This window comes from Styela clava, chromosome 11 (assembly GCF_964204865.1).
Source record: "Styela clava chromosome 11, kaStyClav1.hap1.2, whole genome shotgun sequence".
In the NCBI taxonomy this organism is placed as follows: Eukaryota; Metazoa; Chordata; class Ascidiacea; order Stolidobranchia; family Styelidae; genus Styela; species Styela clava.
The window spans coordinates 17,849,516-17,876,434 of NC_135260.1; the positions used below are offsets into that span (position 1 = coordinate 17,849,516).

The 26,919-nt window shown below is 33.3% G+C and overlaps 2 protein-coding genes and 1 long non-coding RNA gene across 5 annotated transcripts; 2 read left to right on the top strand and 1 right to left on the bottom strand.

The window, feature by feature from the left end:
- Positions 1 to 1,180: 1,180 nt before the first annotated feature.
- Positions 1,181 to 9,204, top strand: LOC120347761 (mothers against decapentaplegic homolog 4-like). Its single transcript, XM_039417842.2, has 12 exons — positions 1,181 to 1,371; positions 1,674 to 1,842; positions 2,331 to 2,535; positions 3,323 to 3,457; positions 4,225 to 4,344; positions 5,073 to 5,195; positions 5,297 to 5,413; positions 5,591 to 5,657; positions 6,566 to 6,734; positions 7,014 to 7,152; positions 7,363 to 7,516; positions 8,077 to 9,204. The coding sequence occupies exons 1-12, from the start codon at positions 1,235 to 1,237 to the stop codon at positions 8,141 to 8,143; spliced, it is 1,602 nt and encodes a 533-aa protein (XP_039273776.1). The 5' UTR covers positions 1,181 to 1,234; the 3' UTR covers positions 8,144 to 9,204.
- A 1,708-nt stretch (positions 9,205 to 10,912) lies between these two features.
- LOC144429684 (uncharacterized) lies at positions 10,913 to 12,839 on the bottom strand. Its single transcript, XR_013478976.1, has 3 exons — positions 12,613 to 12,839; positions 12,028 to 12,099; positions 10,913 to 11,937 (listed from the first exon to the last, which is right to left on the bottom strand). It is a non-coding gene; the product is annotated as an uncharacterized LOC144429684 (long non-coding RNA).
- A 2,429-nt stretch (positions 12,840 to 15,268) lies between these two features.
- LOC120347763 (caspase-3-like) lies at positions 15,269 to 26,338 on the top strand. 3 transcript variants are annotated; one of them, XM_039417846.2, is made up of 13 exons: positions 15,269 to 15,897; positions 16,318 to 16,422; positions 16,501 to 16,575; positions 17,039 to 17,138; positions 17,441 to 17,551; positions 18,144 to 18,243; positions 19,004 to 19,154; positions 19,785 to 19,963; positions 20,453 to 20,563; positions 21,029 to 21,179; positions 21,257 to 21,354; positions 21,666 to 21,830; positions 22,569 to 26,338. In XM_039417846.2, the coding sequence occupies exons 1-13, from the start codon at positions 15,885 to 15,887 to the stop codon at positions 22,686 to 22,688; spliced, it is 1,479 nt and encodes a 492-aa protein (XP_039273780.1). In that variant the 5' UTR covers positions 15,269 to 15,884; the 3' UTR covers positions 22,689 to 26,338. The 3 variants fall into 3 exon arrangements, with proteins under 3 accessions (XP_039273780.1, XP_039273779.1, XP_039273782.1); XM_039417845.2 differs by having other exon boundaries at positions 15,742 to 15,897; positions 18,141 to 18,243; XM_039417848.2 differs by lacking the exon at positions 20,453 to 20,563 and having other exon boundaries at positions 15,746 to 15,897; positions 18,141 to 18,243.
- The last annotated feature ends 581 nt before the right edge of the window (positions 26,339 to 26,919 follow it).

The following is a 26,919-nucleotide window of genomic DNA, read 5'->3' on the forward strand; positions in this document are numbered from 1 at the left end:
TTGTAATTTTGGCCCGTGGCCAATAAAGTTTGGGAACCCCTGTTCTATATCTTCTTACATGCTCATAGTTTTTAGTCTGATTACATTATTGCAGCGCTTAAATGAGTAGTTCAGAAGGATTGGGTGAGCGAACGCGTAATATTTTCTCATCTAAAATTTGTACTTTTCAAACCTTACTAGAGGTATTGTTTGCTTTACCGATTCTATAATCAGTTCTAATTGTTTTGTTTTTATCAATTACTTTATCGTCTATTATTCTGATTATGGAATCGAAATAAACTTATACTTATTGGTTGACCGTACATTTGAACCCATGTGTATATCCGCGGGTTCAATCTATATGCGGGTGCTAAAACCCATGTGTTAGGGTTAGTGTAGGTTCAAATATCCATAAAACAAAAAAATTTGATAGGTGCAATAGTATGCAGGTGCAATTGTTGTGGATTCAAATGTACGTGGTTTCAAATGTAATGGAACCTACTTATAGCCATCATTATTGCCACTATATTAACCTTATGTTGGGCGAAAAAAAAAACAATTTAATGAGCACTGTTATGTTTTATCCAAACAAGCAGTGATCAAGTTATAACAGACCTTGCCAAATGGAATCAATAAAATAAAAAAAATGATATGTTTTAAAAAGTGTTAGCCAGCAAGGTATAACTATCAGACTATTGATTAATGTTTTCCGATAGTTTCTTACACTAATGTATATCACATTCCTCTAAGTTTTCAAGTTGAATTTAGTTTTGGAATTGCGTAGTTAGTATACCGGTACCTGTAGAAATGTGGTAGTGTAAAACAAGTTACAAAATATTTCTGATTCTCTTCATTACTAAAATGACTTTCAATGTATAATGAAGATGCCATACAGTACAATTCAAATATTTTTTTCGAACTTGATTGAATTCAAAATATAATGAAATTTTTTTATTAATAAATAATGTTTCAAAATTAACTCGATTTTGGCTATTACTGCCCCATATATTATGTAGGGTTTCCATGATTAGATAAGGTTAGATATATTTAATTTTTTTTTTTTTTGATTCTTCTTTTTTTACTTTATTAGCCAAAGTCTATTTTTTGTAATATTTTTTCCAAATAGGCCTATTACCGGTATATATTCTGTATATTTGTATAAATCGTTTTATTGGTTCATCAATGTTTATTTTTATTTCTCAATTAATATAATTGTGCAGCAGAACCATAATTTAGCATTATTGAACTATCAAAAATGTCTGTTTCGCTTTATAATAAAGATCCCCTGCCTCCACCTCAGCCGAATACAATGTCGATACATCAGCAACAGCATGCACCTGCCACATCCAATGATGCCTGCCTCAGTATAGTTCATAGTTTAATGTGTCACAGGTGAGTCGTAAAGTGGTATAATGGCAAGATGTAATCTTATTTATCTTTTTATTTCATCAATTTCTGAAAATAATTCGGAAACTTAGAACTATATTCGCGTTCGTGGCTGATTTTTTTGAGTTTTCACCCCGTTATGCTAAGTAATTCAAGAGCCCTGCTGTGCACTATCACAAATGTATTCCTGAAATATTTTGTCTGAGCAAAGTCATACATGTCGGACAAGCAGTTTATAACAATGTCAAGAAATGAATCTTGTTTATATTAAAAGATTGTTTGAGTTAAATGCAACATTATCCATTTAGACAAGGTGGTGAAAGTGAAAGTTTTGCGAAAAGAGCAATTGAAAGTTTAGTTAAAAAGTTAAAAGAGAAGAAGGATGAACTAGAAGCACTTATAAATGCCATTACAACTAATGGAGCGCATCCTACTACTTGTGTCACTATTCAACGTACTTTAGATGGGAGACTTCAGGTAAAGCTTCACTAAAACACTTTTGATTGCTTGCTAAATATCGAGTGGAATAGGAGAGGATTTCCATATTTATCCCAGGATCCGCGAGAGGAAAATCGATAAGATGACCTAATCATGTGACATACCTGGATCTCTCGTCCGGTTACCAGTCTTTTCTTGGTATGGGATTAGTTAGCCATTTATTTGCTTCAGATACATGGACTTGAGGATAGAGAAAGCCATAACCGACCAGTGGTTATATGAACCACTCATACAACTGTGAGGAGTCCAGCAATCATCTTGCACTTAATTATAGCCTACAGGATTCGAACCTTTGAACCCACGCTGAGTAACTTAAGCGGGCAATGGTATTATATTGACTGATTCAAATATTCTTTTTTTTTATCCAATTGTAACTTTGATTGTATACCTGACTTATTTCAACTTCAACTTATCATTTTATTTTTTGTTTATAATGGTATAGTGCTGACAGTGCTGATTTATTTTAGGTTGCAGGAAGGAAAGGATTTCCTCATGTGATTTATGCAAGACTTTGGAGATGGCCTGATCTTCATAAAAATGAACTTAAGCATTTGAAGACTTGTAAATATGCATTTGATCTCAAGTGTGATTCTGTATGCATCAACCCATATCACTATGAACGAGTCGTATCACCTGGGATTGATTTATCTGGACTAACACTGCAACACACAGGTTTGAAAAATATTTTCACTTCTAGAAATGTACAGACTTTAGACATTTAGAGGATCTAGATGTCAACTCAAAGCTATTGGATAATGTAGGGGTAACAAAAAAACAGATCCCAGATCATTTGATAATATTCTAGAGAGAACATAACTTTTGTGCAAAGTGTTCTAGATTTCTGAAACTTTTCGGGTACAATCGTACACAAACAATCATAAAGTTTTGAATAATTTTATTTTTTATTTTCTTAAAAGTAAGAAGGTTATGGGATCTGTATTTTGACGCAACCCTGTATGTACAAATTTCACTTCAAATGGCGGTATATACCAATACTAGTCTAAGAGAAACCTAGTTTGGAAAAAATTTGATGTGTTTGTATATTTAGTAGCCTATCGCACACTATTCTTACCTAATATTGTATTTACCAAAATTTTTAATCCAAACAATGTAGATTCTAGCTGTGATATGTTTTTGAAAACTTTGATATATTATGACCACCATTTCCATTAAAATCATAAATTAGTTTTTTTTAATTACCTAATATCAATACAACTATCAAAATAAGGTGTAATACAACTATGGTAGTAAAACAAAATCGTAAATGTGTGAATTAGCAAATGTTCAATTTCGAGTGGGATTGGCCTTGACAGTTTATAACATTTTAGTGTTTGCGCAATGCCAATGTATATAGGTTCAACTACTCGGCAACCTTGTCTAAATGTTATATAAATTCATTGCATATGGAAACAGAATGTTGTGTTTTTTTCATCTTCATTACTTACTTTTCTTACTCTAGCTCCCCCAGCACCGTTGATGTCTATAGACTACAGAGACATGAAGGCTGAATCAAGTGCAACTCATATACTGGGAACATCAGATGGTTCAGGAAACACAATACAACATTCTGTCAATGATTACAAAAATGTTCCAGGTATTTTTCATTGTAAATGTGGAAATGCCAATGATTTTTGAACCTATTTAAAATTATCTTTCAAATGAAGCTAATTTTTAACTTCTTAACTTACATAGGAGGGCCTATATGTAACATTACAGTATCGTGATCTTTTGTTTAATATCACTGAACAAGCTCCAGTACAGGTTGCTTTGAGAAATATTCACTCAGACTGGAATTAATGAAATACATTGGAAGTTCTAAAATAACAAACATTTAAATTTATGTAAAAAAATGTGTATTTTCTTACAAACCATGATTTCTTTCTCACTGCAAAAGTATGTTTGGAACTATGTTTACCAGTTTCTCGTTTCGAGCGCTAATCAATCAATAATAATTGATGGTAATACTGCAGGAGTCGATTGATTATGTCTGTTCATATTCTGAGTATTGCTTATAAATTATGATGCGAAATTTTTACATCTATTGGAAATGCCTGATTGTATAATGTTATGCTTGAAAAATTGTGTATGTTATCTGGTATTTAATTTTATCATTTTTTACAAAAGTAACACACAAAAAATTATTGAAAAACTCATTTTCAGAAATGTTCGTAAACTTTTCTTGATTTTTGACCATATATAATATTATGACTATTAATTTGTTATATTTATGTGAAATAATTCATGGCGTACTGTGCTTTTTTACTCAAAATCAAATCATACTGTATATTCAATATTTATTACTGGAATAATTATGTAGATTTTCACTTCTTAATTAATATTAAATAAACAAATATTTTGCAGGTGGACTGGGTGGAACTTCATCAAGTACACTGGGTTATGCATCAACAAACAATACTATGCTACCACCTTCTCAGGGTGTCCCCAGTGCATCACAACAATTGATGGAATATAGTCAAAGAAGTAAGTTTCATTCACAGCATATAGTCATAAATTGAATGATTGATTGTATAAATTCAGATCCACAATGCTGACTACAAACCTTACAATTTCCATCTATTGTTTCTGAATATTAGTTTTCCATGGATATGTACACTTTCAATAGACACGTTCCTACACTGAGTAAGCCTGGTCTTGCAAATATCAATGTTGAAGTCTAAAGAAAGATACTTCGGAAATAGTACTATACCACTAGAGCTGTCAGCAGTCTTGTTTGCATAACGTATTATCATATTACAGGATGCTAATAAAGAATTTTGAACGAATTTGTTTTATCATTATTTCATAATCTATTCATGATTAATTGTTGTTATATTGGCTTGATCAAATAACTATAGTCTCTAGCAGACATAATTTCAATTTTATCTAATTGACATAATATTATTCTTATTGAACCAATCAATGGTCAAAATTTTCTACTTCACTATATTTCTCAAAGATATAGTGCAGTTTAGGAATGGAACTTCGTATATCACTCGAGGTATCTTTGTTGGTATTTTTTGATTTATTTCCAAATCAAGACATTGAAATAAAAAAAACGCACATGTTGTTGACTTTGTTATACAAGTACTAGAAAGTTATATTTGCTCTAATTGAGCTGAAAACTCAAAATAAAAATATCCAATTTATAATATATTATGCTTCAATTATATTTCATTCCGTATAAAATTGAATTTCGTTATTGTTAACAGATGGCCAAATGAACTGGTCAAGCAGCACAGCACGATACACACCTGACATGTCTTCACCAGTTAATACACCATACTACACACCCGGATCTGACATGAATTATATGCCAATTTCAAATCACCCACGTGAGCAATCAAACTTTTGTTAGCCTAAATAAGATACTTGTCTAATAATATTTAACTTCTATTTATTTATGATAATAAAACCTGTTTTATTTATTAACCAGCTCCAGAATTTTGGTGTTCAATAACTTCATATGAGATGGATGTACAAGTGGGTGAAACATTCAAAGTTCCTGCATCATGTCCAGCTGTTACCGTAGATGGATATGTGGATCCTTCTGGTGCGTTATATTTCTTTTGTTTCATATTTATTACTTATTTTTTGGAATTGAATCCTACTATACAACAGCTAAAATTTCAGGATTCAGAAGACTGCGAGTGATCTTATATCAATATAGTTCTTATTATGACAGCTGATAAGTTTTAATAAAATGCCAAAAGATGTCTTAACATTCTAGGTGGTGATAGATTTTGTCTCGGGCAATTGTCGAATGTTCACAGAACGGAAGCGTCAGAGAGAGCAAGGTCAGTTTTCAATTTAACATCCATCAATGACGACAAATCACAACTAATTGAACGTGGTTAAAATCTATTCAAACCATAGTATCTTTCAGACATTACTTTTGTCACTGGAAATTTTATTTTTGTTTCGTAATTGAGATTGATAAAATTGGTACTTTGGGGCTAGTCGAAGTGATATTGCCTGAGAAACATTCTATTAGAGCAGGGGTCGGGAACCCATGGCTCGCGAGCCATATATGGCTCTTTTGGTGACGCCATATGGCTCCCAAAAAAATCTAATATCCCAAGACTAAGCTTACTATTGTTACGAGATTTCAAACTCTTTTATAGCCAAATTTGGCAGGAAATTCCCAATACGTTTGAGAAGGCGCGTCCAGCACATGTCTATGTTATGTAAGATAATTACCAGACAGGCATTGTGACAAACAAGGGGATTCTGGAACATATATTGTGACATCACAAAGCGGTAGAGTTTTAAAAACACTACGGAGATACCTAAATGAAAAAGGGCGATGAGTATTGTAGATTTCAACTTGGGCTGCATGTGAGTAACCAAGGCCTGCAGCGACTACATGCAGCATCAGATAATCACATTAAGTGTATACTGACATTGTATGTGTTGACTTTTGAGTAAACATTTCAGGCCTGATTAAGTGAAGAAATGTTGTATGGCTCGCACGGAAATGCAATTGAAAATATTTATATTTTATGGCTCTCTTGACCAAAAAGGTTCCTGACCCCTGTATTAGAGAAACATTCATTTAATCTTACTACATAGGAAGAATTTTTCACATACTGTTTTTTTCAAAATGTTCCTCTGTAATATGCAGCCTGGTTCAGCTGGCTTTAGCTTGGTGTGTTTTGACTATTGGTGAACACTTGTGCAATATGTTTTTCCTTTTATATCTCAGGTTACATATAGGAAAAGGTGTTCAGCTAGTATGTCATGGTGAAGGAGATGTCTGGGTGAAATGTCTGAGCGATCATGCTGTTTTTGTTCAAAGTTATTATTTGGACAGAGAAGCTGGGAGAGCACCTGGAGATGCCGTTCATAAGATTTATCCGAATGCCTATATTAAAGTATGTGTGAAATATTCATGAAGGAAATTAATTTGTCATTCAATAATTCAACCCTATAATCGAAATCAACAACAACAAATGACAATCAAATTAAATACGATGACATTCAAATGTCATCATATTTACAAAAGATTCTGATCCTGAATGAATGCAAATGATAAATATAATCTGATGAATCTGAAATATAAGTCTACATAAATGGAATTTCCACACAAATTGTCTTTATGTAGCAATTTTAAATTGATGAATATTTGAGTTATCTAGTTTAATTTCATTTAGGTGTTTGATCTACGACAATGTTATAGACAGATGCAACAACAGGCACGTACCGCACAAGAAGCAGCAAAAGTACAGGCGGCAGCAGTGTCAGGGAATATACCTGGTTCTGCTTCAGTTGGTGGTATTGCACAAGCAGTCGGTATGCAGAATATATATATAACTCTATACATCTAAATCTATCTCATTCGCTGAAAAATATTCTCGTGGCATAACATAAATTTTTAGGTAAAATTTGTTTCTCGACAGCAAAAGCAGAAATGCTTCCATACCATTCGGATCTGACTTAGATGCTTGAAATGAAAAAATCATTCAGGATTCTGTGTGTGATACATTACTTTTTTTTATGTAGGTACACCTGGTTTATCAGCAGCTGCAGGAATTGGAGTAGATGATCTTAGAAGACTTTGCATATTAAGAATGAGTTTTGTTAAAGGTTGGGGGCCTGATTATCCACGACAAAATATCAAACAGACACCTTGTTGGATCGAAATTCAACTTCATAGGTATGCAATTTTTCAAACAAGCTTTCATATTGAAGCGGGAAAATTGTTGATGTTAAGTGGCCCCTGGAGTACTGAGATAATGTGGGTTGTTGCAGAGAACATGATTTCGTCATTTATCAATGTGTATTTAAATAAGAAATCAATTTCGAATAAAACTGAGTTTGTTTGAGTTAACTTCTATATCTCTTCATTGGGTACTCCCATAGTATATGTACCAGGTTAGAGTTAGGCCATAATTTTATTCTGTTTTTTCTTAAGCTTCCCGGTCAAACTCGGAATTTTTTTTAGTTCTATTACGAGTTCGGGGACTGTCTGTGTCAGCCAAGTTCATATACCCCTGCCCATAGGTTTCAGTCCCTTCATACAACTTGGATGTAAAGTAGGCGAACAAAATTAGTTACCTCCGTATTGGTACACACACTTCTGGAGCACCCTTCATTGTATTTATTATGTGTGATAGAGTGCTAGGTATGACATGTTTGTAGTAGTATGCGACAAAGCAGGGTCACATTTGGTGCAAACCTTATCCACTGTAACCTATTTCATATGATTTTTTGTAGAGCACTACAACTTCTAGATGAAGTGCTCCATACCATGCCAATTGCCGAACCGCATCCACATGATTGAAAGTAATGATGAAAGTCATGATTCAAAATAAAAAGGCTCAGATTCAGCTGCAATCTGTCCAATGCTTTCAACTGCGATATCCGATTGAACTATGAATACCATGCAGGACCTACCAATCAAATAAATTATATCAACAGAATATACTTTAAGAAATCCATAGTTCCAACTGTACATATATGTGTGTGCTTGTGAAGCATGTCAATGATACCCAAGTTTCATTCTGTTCCTGTCGACAGTTTTTTGGTCAATGACAACATCATAGCACCTGTATTACCATTGCTGGACCATTTCTGATAAATAAATTAGACTTGTCTTTTCTTACTTTACCAGTGTAATTCATTCTTGACTGGCTATCAAATAGTTACTAGCGGTTTGAAATCATTGTGCAACATATTTTGTATCTTCACTGATCAATCTAGTACAGTTTAGCTATTTTGTCAATTCCAGTTCTGATGTTATTTTCCCTGCATAGGCCCAGTGATTCTTGGCTTTATGATATTTGCTATTCTTAAACTTAAATATATATTCTGTGACTGGTAATGCTTGTGATTTTGTTCATACTTGTTTTTCATGTTCATTTGCCACCTAATAGTAATACTGAACATTTTTGCCAACTGAGTTTTCCATAAGTTTTTGAGTTTTTATTTCTTCATTATGTTGCACTATATCTTATTACCTAACCCTATCAGAGGTTGTCCTATGCTCAAGCATTGTGCTGGATATAATGTCTTGAAAAATCCAATCAACGTAAATTTTAAAAACTGATGACAACAGAGGATTACTAATATTGGGACTAAGCAATATAAAATTTGTAATGATTATGTAAAAAAGCGCTTGTTAAATATAGTCGGTCACATGATATTTTATATGTTCCTTTATTCATTTCATCCTCAGTTGAAGGTAAATGCTTGACTGCCTTACGCATCTTGGCCAACTTCTGATGGGGCCTGTACTTATTTTCAGCATTATGGTATTATTCACATTTGTTGTCATTCTCTTATTATTTTTTGGATGGTTAATAAGTAATTGATCATTGCAAAATAAATCATGGCTGTTGTAAACAGGTGGTCTAGAAGTGTCTTTTTATACGGCAGTTATGAAATTCGACACTTTTAATAGTATCGTTTGTTCCAAACTACAAGCGGCAGAAAATGAATAATTCAAGCTATCATGAACTGCTTTATCCGAAACGGTAAAGACCGGCTCATCGCTTTTTCGATCCGGCATAGTTCCCAATTCCAGTCGCGAGGTAATGCCACCTCGGTACGCTGGTCTGTGTGAAGTCGTCGAAATTATAACTAGCCTTGTATTATGAGATGAAACGCCCATAGGGCGAAAACTTTGTATATCCCGAATGCTGGTATACAGCAGGCATGTCTCGTGCTTTATTTTATAGCATATTGTCGCGCCGATATGTGAGTGCTGTAGAGGTAGTGACAAATGACTTGAAAATTCTGAGATTACTTTGTTTACGAAAGAGAAAATCTGCATCAGATAACCAAAATATCCGTTGTTTACAAAATTAGAGTTGTCTTATTTACTCGTTTATACTCCTGTAAAATCATTTTTCAGTTAACATTTGATTCTCAACTCTGGCGAAATTGTAATCCGGTAATAAAGAGGACAGGTATCAGATTAAGATTATTTCGTCATCTTGAGTTCCAGTTACATATAAAAATTTACTATCGTTCTGTCACGTCACGTTCTGAAAGCAACGCCGTGCCTGGTTTATAGCGTCACAACAGTTATGAATATTTTCAATTTTGGCAGTTGAAGGAATCGTCATTTGGGTCGATATTACTGTTGTCATTGGTTGTTGCGTGCTCTAACGCCGCGGCCACGAACCTTTCTAGTGAGAGGCCTATTTGAGAAATTGTTGGCGCTCGTTTCTGGGATTGAATTGGTGATTGGATAACTGAACCAAAGCCATACGTGTGCATCATTTCTTTTAAACGTCACAACCCGATCATCATCATTTTGCTTTTTAGATGCACAAAAATTATGTCGATAAACTCCTGATTTTAAATCATTTCGAATGGTGTAAGCAGCCGTGAATTTCCCCGATAGTGTTGTGTTCTGTATAACAAGACGGTTAAACCTATGTAAATCGTGTTCAACGTACGGCACATTGGAGCAATGACATTAAACAACATGATAGGCAACTCTGACGTCACTCCATAAGACTACATACGAAAGATTGTATTTCATGATACGCTCCAATGCACATATTTCTCGTCGTCTTTCGCGACCGTTTTCCACTCGCTTTTGCTACTCGGCGTCTTCTTTACGTGTAGTACCTGCCGTTTTGAGACTGTAACGAAAGAAAATAATCTCTATATCCAAGAAGTTTTGCTCACTTGGAAAGCTGGAATGGCAGACAAGCTGTAAAGAGTAATTCTGGACATCATAGACGTTTTTTTTATCAGAGAAGATTGCATACGCGATAGCGTAAAGATTTATGTGGGACATTTTGCAGATAATGACAAAGTTCAAAGTTAGTAATTTTAATGTTTGGCTTAAACATTGAAATTTCATTTAAAGAGAGTGTCATGCAAAACAGCAAAACTGCTGTGATACAATTCCATAACACAAAGTTTGCACCTATCGAACTTGCTTTAGTAGGTGAATTTTTTTAGACATATTTAGTTAATCGTAGGTAAAATTGCTGGTACATAATGCCTCGTAGATAGGTTTTTGTCTAAATTTAGGAAATTAGCTCATAGCCCACTAATTAATATTATCTTCTATGCAGGAGGTTGCAGGGCAGATTTAACTTGCAGCCTTACCGATCACCTGACGATGCTCATTTAGTTTGGCTCGAACAAGTCTTCTTGGAAGACTTGTGTAAATGGAAACTACCTATATGTTTTGCCTTCCTCCGATTTTAGAAGACAAATTTATTCTGAGGGATTCGCATATAATTCTCATTAATTGTTTGCTGTATATAATTCCTATTAATGGTGTAACTGACTATAACGAGTGGCTGAATTGGTTTAATGAATGACAAATTGAACAATGTGCTTCAGAGAATTTTGTGAAATGCAGAAATATTGCAACTCCCATTTTTTTCGAAAATGCCATCTTCTTCATGTACTTTGCGTTTAATTTAGTCACTCAAGTGTTTTATTCAAGTATTCTTTTGCTAGCTTGATGTGTATTCTTAAATGGGTCAAAATGTAAACAAAAAAAAATTAATTTTTCAAAACTACTCTCAGTAAATTGTTTTCTGTGTGAATATTCAATTCCACTTTGAAAAGTTTAAAAAATCTGTTACATTTAGATAAAAAAACTTCCAAAATACTATTACAATTATTGTTAAGCGTTCGAGGGCCGCACTGTAAGTATTCTGGGGCCGCGAGTTTGACATCCCCGGTCTAGATTGAAGTTATCCAAAATATATAACAGTATTTTATCATGAATCATGATTATACCCTTTCCTGAATTTCTTCTATAGTACTACCAAAAGTTGATGAACCAAATATAACGCAGGTGAGTGATCCGTAATCTTTATTTTTCAAAGCTGTTTCAAGTATGTCTGGCATGTTTAATGCCTTTTCACAAATAAGACCGCTTATGCAATCTTACGCATTGGAATTTTTAGTCATTTTCTTCAAGCCTTGCAGGATGTAGGGGCCATACACAACTCTACCGGAGGGTCAAATGCCTTTGCATGCCTCCATAGGTTGTTCTTCTATTGCAAACATCTATGGAGTATTCTAATTATATTTCTTGGAATCACACTGTCACTGATATGTCGCCAGACTTCTGATATCTCCCCTTCTGCTACAGTTATCCTGTGAATAAATAATAGGAAATTGAGGTTAGACGAATAGTTGAAAGTTTTGCTTTATGTCGGCTTAATTTTTTGAAATTGATATACTTACTATTTTTGCTATTGCCTCTTGTGCTGCAGGAGTCTCACAATGTTTAGACAGGTTTGTCCACAACTTTCACATCTGAAGAAAGAGAGGAGATTTATTAATTTTCGTTAAGAATAAATAAAGCAGTCTATATGATTTAGAATGGAAAAGCTAATAAATCTCATGTTTAATGTAAAAAATGTTTTACTGAATTTGGTATATAAATCAACTAATAAAAGGGTTTAGTCAGAAAATTACAAGCACTCGTGGCAAATACCTGAGAGATCAGACTATACAATATAGACCGGTATGAGTGAAATGTTAGGTGAACTTGTTAACCCTTTGATTCAATACGCAAACAAGAGTGAATGAGCAATAGTATGTTACAGCAATGAATATATATTTCTACACTGATTAGAAAAATCTAAATGGAGGTGCATGAACTATTTGAAACCATAAGGGGTAAGTAAATATGCAATTTCGGCAAATGGGCAACTACGTACCGTACTGATTTGATAACTTCGTAGTATTTGACAAAAGCTGGCTTTCCCACATGTACTTAACAGTGCTATGCCCGGGTGTGATATACAACAATAGTATTTACCTTACCTTTTTCCGATTTCTTTTTACCTTCAATTTTCCAAAATATCATTAAAATCGACAACAACTGTCAAAGCAGGCACGAACACCATTTGTGCCACTGCTATGCCTCGAAAGCAGCACACATCCGCTCGTTTTCGTCTCGTCAAGTATGTGCATTGGAGCGTGCTATCGGATACGATCTTCGGCCAAAAATGCCGAAGTTGCGCATCATGTTATTTAATGTCATTGATTGGAGTGAAACTATCAATCATTATTAGATGAAAATTACTATATTTCACCGTGAATATCCACTATCCCGCGTTTAGCTCAGCTTAAGTATTATTAAAAAAAAGTCTTTGCAATGCGTTTGTCAATCAAGAACGACACGTGTTCGGATAACTATGTTTAGTTGTTAAACTGATGTCTCCCATAAATTTTGACTTGTATATTTCTATGCTATATAGGAATCTCAGACCCGAAATTTACAGAATTCGAGATCAGCTTTATTTATATATATTTACTGCAAGGCTAATCCTGGCGATTTCTCAGCTACCATAATCGTATACGAACATTTGAAACATCTATCAGAGACGGAGGAGGTCGTTGGGATTACATGTCTTATTTCAAGCGCAACGCTTATTTTACTCCATGTAAATTATCCACTGATTCAAGCAATTATTTGGCTTTTATCATTTTAAATTGTGTTATAAGCACTGCCTGATTTTTAATCGTGTCCATATTTTTTGTATAATCGTATTATTTCTATTTTATTTTTTGGTGGGTGGGCACGTACTTGTACGTTTTTTAACTTTATTTTAAGTTATGCTCGCCTTCCAGGTATCTCTGTATTTGTTGTCTGTTTACTTTTTTGTATTGTTTCGTTTTAGTCAGAGAGCCGAAATAAAATGATTGATTGATTGATTGATTGGTGGAATTTATGTGGCTATAACCAGTGGCACACTTAAGGGGTTGGTGGTTGATAGTTGATACCCCTTCAATAAGGCATGTCCGTAAGATCCCAGAGTAACATAGGGGTTCAGCAGACTCGCAAATTGCATTGTTGTCCCATGCTTCAATAATTACTTCAGGTTGCTCTCAAAACTTGAAGCAATTGTTATATTTCATCGATATATTTCGCACTCGATGCATTGAACACAACAGGTTGCACATTTATATCTTAATACACCATACATTGCGTAGTATTTTTTGACGTCTGACGTCTTGCAAACAAAGACATTTTTAAATAAAATATGGAAACCATGTCTGTCATTTGTAGTAAACTTTAGCCATATCTGAAAACTTTGATGCAACCAAATTTTAAAATACAAGATGTCCGAACTTGCAAATATATTTTTTACAATCGTACATATATATATAAAACCACGATGTTATTTGCTGGTGCGAGTAGGCTTGTTCGAAATTATTAATTACCGGTATGTGCTTTCCCGTCGCAAAAAATCGAACGTGGCGAACGGCCCAGTGACATTTCCGATGCGATAAGTTTCAACTTTATTGACCAGAAGCTGTGTTATCTGTTGGAAAATTAGCGGAAGCACTTGAACTTCCGTCGCTAAAGAACTTGAGAAACAAACATGTTAAATGTGGTCAACTCTTGTATTTACATGATCCCGACTTTGTGAAATGTCTTGTTAAATATATTAGTGCTTTTAATATTTTAACACATTACATCAGTACATTATATATTTATCAATGTTTTTATAATTTATGCTATACTTACTATATATATATATATGTTATATCGTAAATATATACTACTACGCAACGACTAACGCCTACTACGGTTATATTCACTGAATTGACAAAAACGTGTCATTCAGTTTCATGGATAACATGATTTTGACATATTGATTTTCACCGGTTTTATTTACCTACACCAATTATCCCCACTTAGCACCATACACCATACTTTAAGATCACATGATTCAACAAGTCACAAGATATTTTACAGTAGCAACGACTAACATTTACGGTCACAGTACTGTACATGTTCAAAAACACGAGAAGGATTGTATAAATAACTTTTTATTTATTTTCGCCGTAATTGTGTGGATCAGATATAGAATTATCAAAATATTTTATTTTATTAAATCTTTCATTATGTTGAGGCTCTTATTCCTTTAATTTTTTTACGGCCAAAATCATTTCATCGCGTAAATAATTTGTTCTTGGGTGCTAAATTTGCATCCGCTAGGTAGCGAAACATAGAAGTGTTATTTTCAAGTGTCGTTTTAAGTGTTCTGTGGCGTCTGCAGCTGCCGCAAAACCATGGCGGTATTTCCATACCATGGCCTCTACGCCAAACCTATGGCGTCTGACTTTTTAGCTGCCACAAACCAATGACAAGCTGCCGTTCCGAGGCAGCAAATGGAAAACCAATGGCAGGTAAAATTTTGCTGCCGTAACCACGGCAGGTGGACTGTAAAGACAGGGCTTTCTCTTATGGTGACAAATATTGAGTAAGTTGGAACGTTTTTCTTATAGATACAGTTATAAAATCTGGAACATTAATTTGTGAATATACCGTTAATACTGATTACTGAATAGCGCTATAAAACCATAGCAAGAGCTGCGCGGTTTGTTCGTGACAGGAGCTGTGGTGTGGTACCGGTAAGTGGTAAGAACGGCTGCCACCCTACAGAAAGACCTAAGCGTTCAGCTTTTTGTCTGAATGTCTGAATGTACTGTTTCATCACCTTTTTGTTTGGCCTTATTTAAGCAGTTTCAACGTTTACTTCCTGATTTCGCTAGACCCACTTTTGTGTTCCGGTACCGTATAGCCTATGCTTACAGGCTTATTAAGTTATTTGAAGACTAGAAAAAGTTGGCTAGCTCACTTCTTTTTCATTATCAGTTATTCGTAATTTTTCTGTCTGTTCATCTTTGGTGTTCAATTTGAATACAGATGACAGTAATTTATATGAGCGATACTGGAGGCCGATTTCTGTTATTAAATATTATTCGGCTTCCTTTTATTTTATGATTTTATGTTAGACTTCCTCAAAGGTGACGCTGTTCGATAACCATGACTGGTTTATCGCGTCACCCTACACGCTAAAATACATTATTTTATGTTTTACCTTACTGTTTGTATACTTTTATATTTTCGGTGTGTGCAAAAATGAGTTACTGATTTAATGAGTTAATTCATATTCTCTCTGGCCTTTCATAGAGTTTAATATAGAAGTTATAGTCTATATATCTACAGATATTTGATGACTGGATGATAAAATTATAAGAAGAATAAAACTAAATAGGCTATATAGTAACGTTCCTGGATCATGGATGATAAAGGTATAAAACAATAAATTTTGTTATCAGATCATAGAATATTAATAAACTCACTGACTCGCGTCGTTATAAATTCAATAAGCTTTGATAACACACCCAGACACCAGTAATTCATAATGCAGAACTAGCATCATCCTAACCCAGTCTGCCAGTACACCAGTGAACCCTCTTTCATTATTCTTGATGTTGGAATTACTCATGACTTTGTGAAGTCATTCAATAAAGTTGTTAGATTATTATTATGCTGCAGAATGTTTGGTATTGAATTTGGATTTCAGAATATCGTAATGCGTGATTGATAATGAATACTGGAATACAAAAAAGTTGAATTTCACACATTGTGGAACAAAACAGAAAACTCATTTTGAGAATACTCTGTTACTTATCTGATATTTCTGTTCAGCATTTAAACTTTGTATTCAGGTTCCAAAGAAGACGATAACGTTAAAGATGACAAAATCATTGATGATCATGAGAAGTTTGATCATGTAATCGAAGATCTCTATCAAGAACCTATAAAATTGAGAAGTATGTAACTTTCTTATGGCATAATATAAATTTAAAATTCCAGAAAACAAATTTTATAAATCACTCCAAAATTTTCAGGACCAAGTAAAACTGGAGATAAAGTTGATGCTAAAAATGAAGCTGCTCCATCTTTACCTCCAAAAATAAGAAATGGTAAATATACAAATATTTGCTTTAAAATATGTATATCTACAGATGTTATGATTGACACTCTTAATTACTATGACTGTGTCAATTTTAAGCTGTTATTTGCAATATGACTCAGCATAGAGTGAAGGTTGATCATACCCAAATTGAAACCTTTAGCATTCAAAAACAGGTGTGTAAAATATTTTGTATCATGTTGCACAATATGCCTTGGTAAGATCGGTATGTATGTGTCTTTGTTCGAGTCATTTAATATCTTCAAATGTCATCTTTAAATTGTTGTGATTACTAATCTTTTTGAATTGTTATCGAATGGTAAAAATGGAAAATAATATGTTATATTATGTTTTCATTTTTAAAATAGGCTATTCATAAAACTTGTGTTTATTCTCATCACAGGGAAATTGTTGCAACAGTATTAATAAAACATTTGAATTCTATCTTATGTCAGTTTTGTTCTTTTTTGTAGTTGATGTGGTTCCAGCATTCAGAGAAGCTTCCTCATCTGCCTTTGACAATAGTGAAACTATGAATGCTGGCAATATTCTTACAATGGACAATCAGAAAAAGTGAGCATAAAAGTTTGGATCTGTGGAACATGGTGGTCTAGTTGAACTTATAGATATTTTTCTTAAATTATGTAAGCCATGCACAGCCAATTGGCCACCACAATGACTGGGATAAGGTCAGCCATGAGTTTGGCCTTAAGTGTTGCCTTCTTTTATAAATTGTATAAAAAATATTTTAGTTTTTTATACAATTTTACCTCACTGACCACCATGTTGTCCATTCTTTGCACAAGATATTTATTCGGTTTAGAATAGTTATTGGTTTTTCTTGTCATGAAATTTCAGTGTTTTCACTTTTTTAGACAAAAAGAAGTCAGAGAAGATAAGGATGTTTCTGTCCATGATCTGTTGGGCAAAAATGAAGTCGAAGTCCACCAAAGTGCAACATCTGAAAGCATTAAAGCTTTTTTCGGGTATTGTATTTGTTATCATAAAGATCGGAAATACTTATTCAAACAATATCTAAGACAATTTCAAATATTTGTTCAACTATTGCCAGTCAATCAATATAATGAGTAGCAATAGATTGCAAAGAGACTTTTACATGCTCATAGATATAGCAAGCTCATGATATTCGGTTATCATTTTCCATCATGTGTCATATTGAATTACGAAACATTTCAATCAACCAATCACTGTCAATTATTTGACGAATATTAATGTGAATATTCATTTAATAATATCTATTAATGAATCCTGATAAAATTTCAAAATTATAACTACCAAAACCATATTACTATGGAATAGTATGTATATGATTCATGTCTATATGTAAATTTTTAAACAACAATGGCAATTGTTTTACCAATGTAATGTTTCTGGTTCACGATGACAACTTGGAAATACAAAGTAACAACCTTTTAGATTTTTTTTATTTTCTACTTTGATTAAGAAATTGACTAAGAAATTTCAACATGCTTTAGTACCCATTGCATATTAAACAATATCTTATCACTCATCTAAAGGTGTCGATTATTCACACCGAGTTTATTTTAATTTTAGAAGTGATAAAGACACAGTGGATGCAGGACGCGAAGCAGGACCAAGTTATGAATACAATATGAAACATAAAGCTCGCGGTTGTTTCCTCATATTCAATCATATGGTGAATCATCGTTTGATTATATATTATCAGAGTTTAAGTGTTTGCTAATGTCGGTTAGATTTTTTAGAAATGTTTTGGGAAATTGTCTTAAATCTTTCAAGAGATATATAGATATTGCACTGCATATAGAATATGGTATTGTTCACCCCTTTTGTAACTGACCAAACAATGTTTTCATATGTGGTGGCACAGACTTGGCTGCTAAGTCTTGAGACACTTTAATCATGTCACATAGCCATGTCCACTGTATATCAAACAATACTCAAACATTGTCATAAATGTAAATTAACAATCCTGTACACTGGTGAGAATCTTGCATCGAAAGTTGCAACAACCTATTCAATTCACAAGTTACTAATCAGTACGCAGCATGTACCAATTGAATGTATTTATTACACTGTTGTAGGACATACAGTTATGCTTAGGCCTATTGGTATTTTTCTAGGAGAATAACAAATTATATGACAAAATTTATTCAATTGTGGTGTAGCAATTTTCAATCATAACTATAAAAAGGTTAAGACATATATTTTGTGCACATTATAATATATTTAACTACAAAGTTGCAGTACCTACTCAGTACCTACTTGAATTCTTGCTCACAGATTTATCTTTATGCTGAATACTTGTGGATATGAAGTTGCTTTCCACAACGAGTATTCTTGTGTCATGTCTATATGTTGCCTTTAGTATCAGAGATTTTTTCAATTCAACTGTTAATATGAATATAACAAGTTTTGTCTCCATTCTCTTTGTTTAGTATTTTCTTCCACACTTGGGAGTCAATTCGCGGAAAGGAACTCATGAAGATGCCAAAAATCTTGAAAAAACTGCAAAAAAACTTGGATTTGAGTATGTTCGTATCTTTGACGACTTGAACGTCAAGGACATCAGGAGTTGGGTCGCAAGAGGTCCTTATAACAACCTTTATCATATATAGGCTACCTGTATCTCAATGATCTAACAACGAGAACAAAAAAATTTATGACAAAAAAAATAACGCCTGTGTTGTTTAAACAAGTCTGAGCTTCATTCAACTGAATGAATATGTGTTTAGACTTTATTATTATAACGTTAGTATTGTTATGATTTACCCTTTCACCAAAGATGTTCCAATTCCAGATACTCTTTTATCTACCAGTAAGTATTCCGAATGCCTAATTTCTAGTCAATTATTTTGAGGTTGTTTAGTTCTATGGGTTACTTACAATATACCAAATAAAAGTAATCAGAAGCCACTATGACCTTACAAAAGTTGTTAGCAATGAATTAGTATCAGATAATGTACTTTTTGAGTGTACTTAATGTATGTAATGAGTTATTTTACTTTTGATTTGCTTATATAAAAAAAGGAAAAATTTACCATAAACTTCAATAACAGCCTATCACAGAGTTACTCGTGAACTGTGAACTTACCAAGTGATTGCACCTCTTCGACCAATAAATACTCTGGACCCAAAATACCCTTGGGTGCAGGATTACCGGTCATTATAATTTTTTAAGATTGTTTAATTTCTATTAATGTATCGTCTTATTTCTAGTGTCCAAAGCAGATCATAGCAATTATGATTGCTTTGCAATGGCAATATTGACACATGGTGATGAAGGTGATATTTTATATGCTCATGATGAAAAATATCATTTGGATGACATTACTGAACCATTCATGGCTTCTAATTGTCCGACACTTGCCAGAAAACCAAAGATGTTTTTCATCCAGGTTTGTCCAATATGTGAATCATTCTATTATATGTAGGTCCTAGCGCAGTGATGTCCGACCCGTGGCCCGCTAATTCATGCGGTCTGCGGGAAGATTTGTCATCGAACCTCAACCTGCCGATTACTATAAAATTTAAGAATCAACCTGAGTGTATCTCGGATAAAATCCATTCTTGTGTATTGTAGGGTTTGTAGCCTACTATCCTGACGGAATATACCACTAAAATCAAATTATAAGCCTGATGCTACTGAAACACATGTTCTGGTATATACAGAACAACAAGAGAGGGCGCTTGCAAACAAATATCGGTAGTTACCAAAATTTGGGGAAAATCGTATTTTATTGTTCAAGTAAACGACAGACTGTCCTAGTTCCTCTGATAGGAAATATTCATTTTGTAATTCAGTTTTATCACCATTTTCTTGGTATTTAGAAATAAAATGTTACCTATATATTACGAGTATGATATATATTATATACTAATTTTAGAATGAGTTTTCCTGTGATTATTCCTATAAAATGCCATGTAAGAAATTTACTCAACAAATACAACTTAGTAATGCAGATTTTCTTCTTTTTAATTCGGCTCTACTTGCTGAGGTAGGAAAGGCATGATGAATATATTTGGCTTGTTGTTGGTTTCGACATAGTGCTCCTTGAAAATGATTGCCTGAGTGTGTGTGTTTTGTCATGTGTATTACTTGTATTACATTTTTGTCTGTGCAATGTGCACACATATTAAATTTAGTTAATTTGTTTGCTTAAAGTTAACGACAAAAAATTTAAAAACTGATTACCATTCTATGTCTGAAAATAATATTACTATATTTATGCCGAACAATAATATCCATTCAGATATTAGGCCCTTCAACTTGCCTATTTTCAATTGCTGAGTAGTTTGCAACATTACGAATTAGTGCAATGGGATTATAACCAGATGACTTAATATTTTGTAGATCAAAACTCTTCGAAGTTTTTTCAAATTTGATTTAGTGTATCCTTACCTTTTTTGAACTGAGGTTTCGGGAAAGTAAATTTACTGTTTTGTTTATTTTTTTATTCAAGGCTTGTAGAGGAGTGATGTTAGATGATGGTGCACATACTACGGGAGACACTGTTGATGCTGTAATCAATAAAGTATCAAACCAAGCCCAACAAGAAGCAATGATTATTCCAAATGCTGCCGATTTTCTTTTGGCATTTTCAACTGTTCCAGGTGAGTATATTTTGTTCAGTTTGATTTTATTAAAGATGGTTTGTAGTTAATGTGAGCAAAATTCATTTCATTCTCAGGATATTACGCATGGAGAAATCAAGCATGTGGCTCTTGGTTTATCCAAGCATTGTGCAAATGCCTTTTAGAATTTGGAGATAGACTTGAATTAATGCAGGTTTGTGATTTCATGTATGTACAGATACATTTATTCACTTTCTAACCAATAGTGGACTGTTGTTAACATTTACCAGCCGTTGTCAATTTTTTGCTTATTACGGTATATAAATAATAAATACTACAGAATACAGCAGGAAGTTTCAAGGGACGTATATATATACCATTGAATCATCAACAAAATGTGATAGTTATGTTGCAATTTTCATTGGCTTTTTTTGGCTGCATTCAATTCTAATCTTATGATTTGCAATGCGTTATCTCATTTGACGTAAATTATTATGTTATCGTTAGTTGCATTCTATATTTCAGATTATGACCAGAGTCAACAGGATGGTTGCCTATGATTTCACATCTTATTCAAAAGGAAATCCAGATTTTCATGGAAAGAAACAAATCCCTTCAATTGTAACAAGGTTGACACATGAAGTATTTTTCAGGAAAAAGGGGAAGCGGTCTCCATCACCTTTACGTCAGGTATAAATACGAATGAATAAGTATGTGCACGTCGCTTCACTTCCTTGTTCTGTTTATTAAATTTAGCATGTGTGATTATTGATTATTCTAGTTTTCTTTTTATCTGGCTACAATAGTAAGTTATGTAAGGCTATACTATTCTAAAACATATCAGCATTTGCGTTTGCATCTTTGATTAGAAAATCATCATCTCGAAAATACCCTATTTTAATTTTACAAAATAATTATATCCTTATGTCACAGTAGTCATGTCTCTCAATGTTCTTATTAGATTATGTATTTAAAAATGTTTTGAAAATTTGAATTTAACCACAAATTCAATGGCATTTTCAAATTGTTATATGTAGTCCTTTCCGGCATAGATAACTTTGTTACAGACGGAGGTCAAAACTGAATATTTCACTATTTCGAATACATTCTAAATTGGGAGCAAGTTCATGTTGAAAATTACATAAATCACCATATCTTCATATTGATCAAATTTTAAGAGTTACGACACGAACATAATGACGACACCAGTCAAGAAATTTTATGTTTTGATCTGCTTGTCTGAAGGCCTAAAATTCTTAATTTTTGATTAAAAATATCCTAAATTGTTTAAAAATTTACTATACTGTACTAAATATATTGAATTTTGAATGTATTCGAATAATCTATCTCTGGTTACGGAATTAAAAAATATTTTGATTTGCTTACAGAAACATAGTTTAATGATTGTAATTGGCCGTTTTTCAACAGAAACATAAGGAGCCTGCGATTGAAGCTAAGCAATTAACTTTGGATGGTAAAATGTTGTCATCTGAAGACAAACAAAATAAAGTTCCACATTTAAAAGGACTCAAAGAAACTGATTTATAAGTTTTCCATTCCTTCCATTCCTGTAAAATATACAATCAACTGAACAATGTTATTGTTATCATTTTCTGGAATGTCAATTATGGATTCAATTTTTGTGTTGAAAAGCTGAACAAAAGAGGTGAATGATTATTGTCAATGGTTTCTATACCTCTATAAATCATAATAATATTGCATTGGATAGTCAGGGATTTTGTTTAATATTTTTTCATACTTTTTATTAATCTCTGTTTTAAAATATATGATTTGATAACCTGATATGATAATACAAGTTATAGATAGGTGGGCCACATTCAAATTCAACCTGCTCTGGTTATAAGCTGTCTGTTTATATCGCGTCAGCCATGGTGCGCGATGTTCACTTTTTCATACATTCTATCAAATTCCTTTCACTTCAGTCAGGTTGATTATTCGATTATGCAATATTTATTTGATAAATATTCAATGGTTCAATAATTCGTTTTCGTTTATTCCTAAGTTTAGGTGTGAAACAGCATGCAATTACAAAAGGTTTGGTTAGGAAATATCTATATTTCTCTGTTTTAATCAGCTTCTTGTAAAGTGACCATATTTACCACTGTATAGATTTATTAACATTACTCAACTTAGCCATTATTTCTACATCATCTCGTTTATATTGATTGTATAAATTTGTTTATTCTTACATCATATGTTTTTTTATTTCCATATTCACCCCATCACTAATTTGATATTAAATGACTCATAAATAATTCTCACTCTTACTTAAATCACTCATTATGAAAATTGAGTCTGCCTTCATTCAAATTACTTCTATTATGTGGTTACGAAAATCAATTAGACTGCATAAGGACTATTCTAATCGCACCCGATTGTCTATGACTATTTACTCATTTTACTGTAATGTTATTCCAATCTGGTTCAACATCGATAGAAAATATTTCACCATAAGTTAGGATTTTAAGATATGTAATGTTATCGTTCATTTCTGTGTTTATACTTTAAGTGAGTTATGCATTGTGTATCTGACTCATGAATAGGGATGTAAGTTTCAAATATTTTATGTTTGAATCGAATTTTGAATCAGAATGTTTCTATTCGAATATTACCGAATCTGATTCTATTAAGCATAACATCGTGTTATCGTTAACTTTCTTTAAATTTGAAAGAATTATATTATAAATTGTGATTAAATAACAATAATGAACTTAAATAATGAATAAAGCTATAAAAAACCACACTGACTGGATGCATCAACTACCTGATATAGCCTGTCAGCGCTGAGAATTTTTTTTACAGAGGTAACACTCTGTTGCATATATATTTATCACATAAATTTACGTTTGCAAACAATACGTGATGTGCTAAAATTGCCATGTGAAAGTCAGCCAAATGAAAAACGCCAGTGAAATGTACGTTAGTACCATTTGCGCGATGATGTAATAAAAAGCACATGATAACGAGGGAAGCATCGCAGAACTATGTTTTTTTTTAAAAGCAATTATGTTGTTATCATTATAATGATATTATATAGGTAATTTGGAAAAACGTTTATAAAACGACATGTTTATTAAACTTCTTTACATTTTTGAGTAAGGAAAGCCTTGTGAACGCAACAAAAATAAACGCTTTTGGTCGATGTCGAGACATACAATCGCCGAATCGTGTTATTTAAATTTTTACTTTTTTTTTTGAATAGAATCAAGCTGTTTCTTTTTCTGAAATTGCTTCGAAACGATTTAAATTGATGTTTATTCGAAATTCTGAAACTTACATCCCTACAGTCATGAATCAAAATATGGGAAGAATATACATCCATTCAGAGGCGACATAATATTACCGGAAGTTCATAGTGTTATTTATTTTCCAATTTTTCTCTCGCATAGTTTGAATCTCATTCTAGGATCATTAACCAAAGCTTGTAGTATCCTATGCAGTTATGGTACTGTTATTTTTGATTTGTAGTACTGTATACGATACCCGCTGTATTAAAGAGAACTTTTTTGTCATTTGTACATTGTTTATAACGCCGAAGAGGCTTCTATTTGAAGCGGACATGCCTCTTCTGCGTAGCGTTCTTTTTCGTGAGATCCTTATCGAAAACTCCCTGACCGCATATTAGGTTCTTTTGCAGTGAATGCGCACCTTTTATTCAATGGATCAAAAAATATACATTTTGATTGTGGAAAATAAGAAGAATATAACAGACAAACAACCTTTTCACAACTTTAAAGATTTTATTGCTCCGTTTAAATATAAAAAACGGCTGATTCAGCAACGTTAAAATAGAAAGCACGAAATAAATCATAAAGTGTAGAATTTTACCTTGGATAGAATTTTAGGTCATTCTATTGAAAAGGGGTTTGGGATTTTTCCGTTTAATACATAAATCTCTATCTTTATTTCTTGAGTTTTCGTAAAAAAGGTCTTTCTTTGACCAATCGGAGATTGGTTTGCTTCGTTTTTGAGTCTTTCGGGAATGAATTTATATATACCACTGTTGAGTTGAGATCGCAATTCTTACATTGTTACGATATACATCCGTGGGGTGTGCGATATCAGAAGTGTTGCTTTTCTCATGTCGTGTGGCTACTAGCGGTTTGGAAGAGAATTCCAGTCCGAGTGAATTATATTCTTCGATTGGCCTTCTAAGTCGCTACCATCCTGCTCCATTGTTATTTCAGATTTCTGTGGTCGTTAATACAAGTCACAAAAATTTTGTTTTTCATTTGGCACAAATAAAGAAAGTCCCACTTTTTCTATTGGGTAACCAATCATATCATAAAATGACACCATTCTTAATATTTTCGGGAGCCTCGATAAAACTATAATTAAATTTGGTATCGAGGGCCCGGGATAAAAGGTGGTCAGATGTTTTCGGCAGAAAAATCATATGTGGGTACCAAGGTCGGAATTGTCAACCCTGATCTAACGAATTGTGATTTTCGAATTAGCCCTTAATATTCAGAATGTCAAATGACAGAGCAGGTGGGCTAGAACTGTAATCGTTTACATTGGAAATGTCCCAGGCGTAATTTGTTGACCAGTGAGCAATAGAGGCCGAAAATGATGAAGTAGTGACAAACGATATTAGATAATAAACGGGATATAACCTTAGAGAAGAATTCCGTGAGTGATATGTGGTTGAGTGAACCACTCTGCGCCAAAAGATCTTCTCGCTCATTTTTGTTTTTTGTCTGATTTGATCCTGCGATCTTAATATAGAATAAAAGTGAGACTGAAGGCACAGACTGAATGCTCCGCGCTCAATCAGGCATGTCGCCGTTGCGTCCTCTACTACCCTATAGTCATCGTGACATTCCGTGGTGTATTCTCGATTTATTGAGGTTCTTTCTCTGTATTGTGTTTAAATTTAAAGTAATTTTTTCATTCCAACTTCATTGTGGCACCCAGTGGTTTATTTCAAATTTTTTGTTGCTCTTTTATATATATTCAATTTTTTATATGATTGTATTTAATTGAGTAAATGATTGATATTCCACGGTGTCTGTGGCTTCCCGTAGTTACTCGAATTCTTTTGTTTTTCCTTTTTTGAACGATTGTGTATAAGCCAATGTGTATTATTGAGTTTTATTCATTTTTTTGTCCTTCTATTTCTGTATGATCGTTTGTAATTAAGTTAACGTGTAATAGGGAGTGTCCTGTTTGCTATATTTCCTGCTTATTAACTCTTTGAACTCTGAATCCCCAGAACGACGCTACTCTTTCACCCTGACCTCCCAAGGCGTCGCATCGATTACACGCGTTAAAAATTTGTAATATCCCTAATTTCAAATCAAAATAACTTCTAAACCATTAGATATCAGATGGTCTGTAATATGTCATATGAAAGCTTATCTAGTCTTTTATTTTTAACAGGCATTATTTTTCACGAGATGTTTTGATGAGATGTGTAAGCCTATTTTTAGCCCCATCTACTATTTTTTGTATTTTGGTAATATTTAATACATTTTTTGGAAATGTATCATCAATATAAGTAGAATTTTGAAAAGTATACAAAATTACCTTTCGGAGAATATACGGATGACTTTCTTAACATACCCATAACTTATTTTATTGCAGAGTTTGTACTATCGATTCAAATGGTTTGCGAACAAAATTGATCAACTATTTTGACGCCAAGTTTGCGTAACGACGCAAAGGGCGACGACGACATTGTCGTGATAACGTTCATGCGACGTTTCGTGCGTAACCCTTTGCGTGAGGTATATTGCGCAATTGCACATCTGGTCGT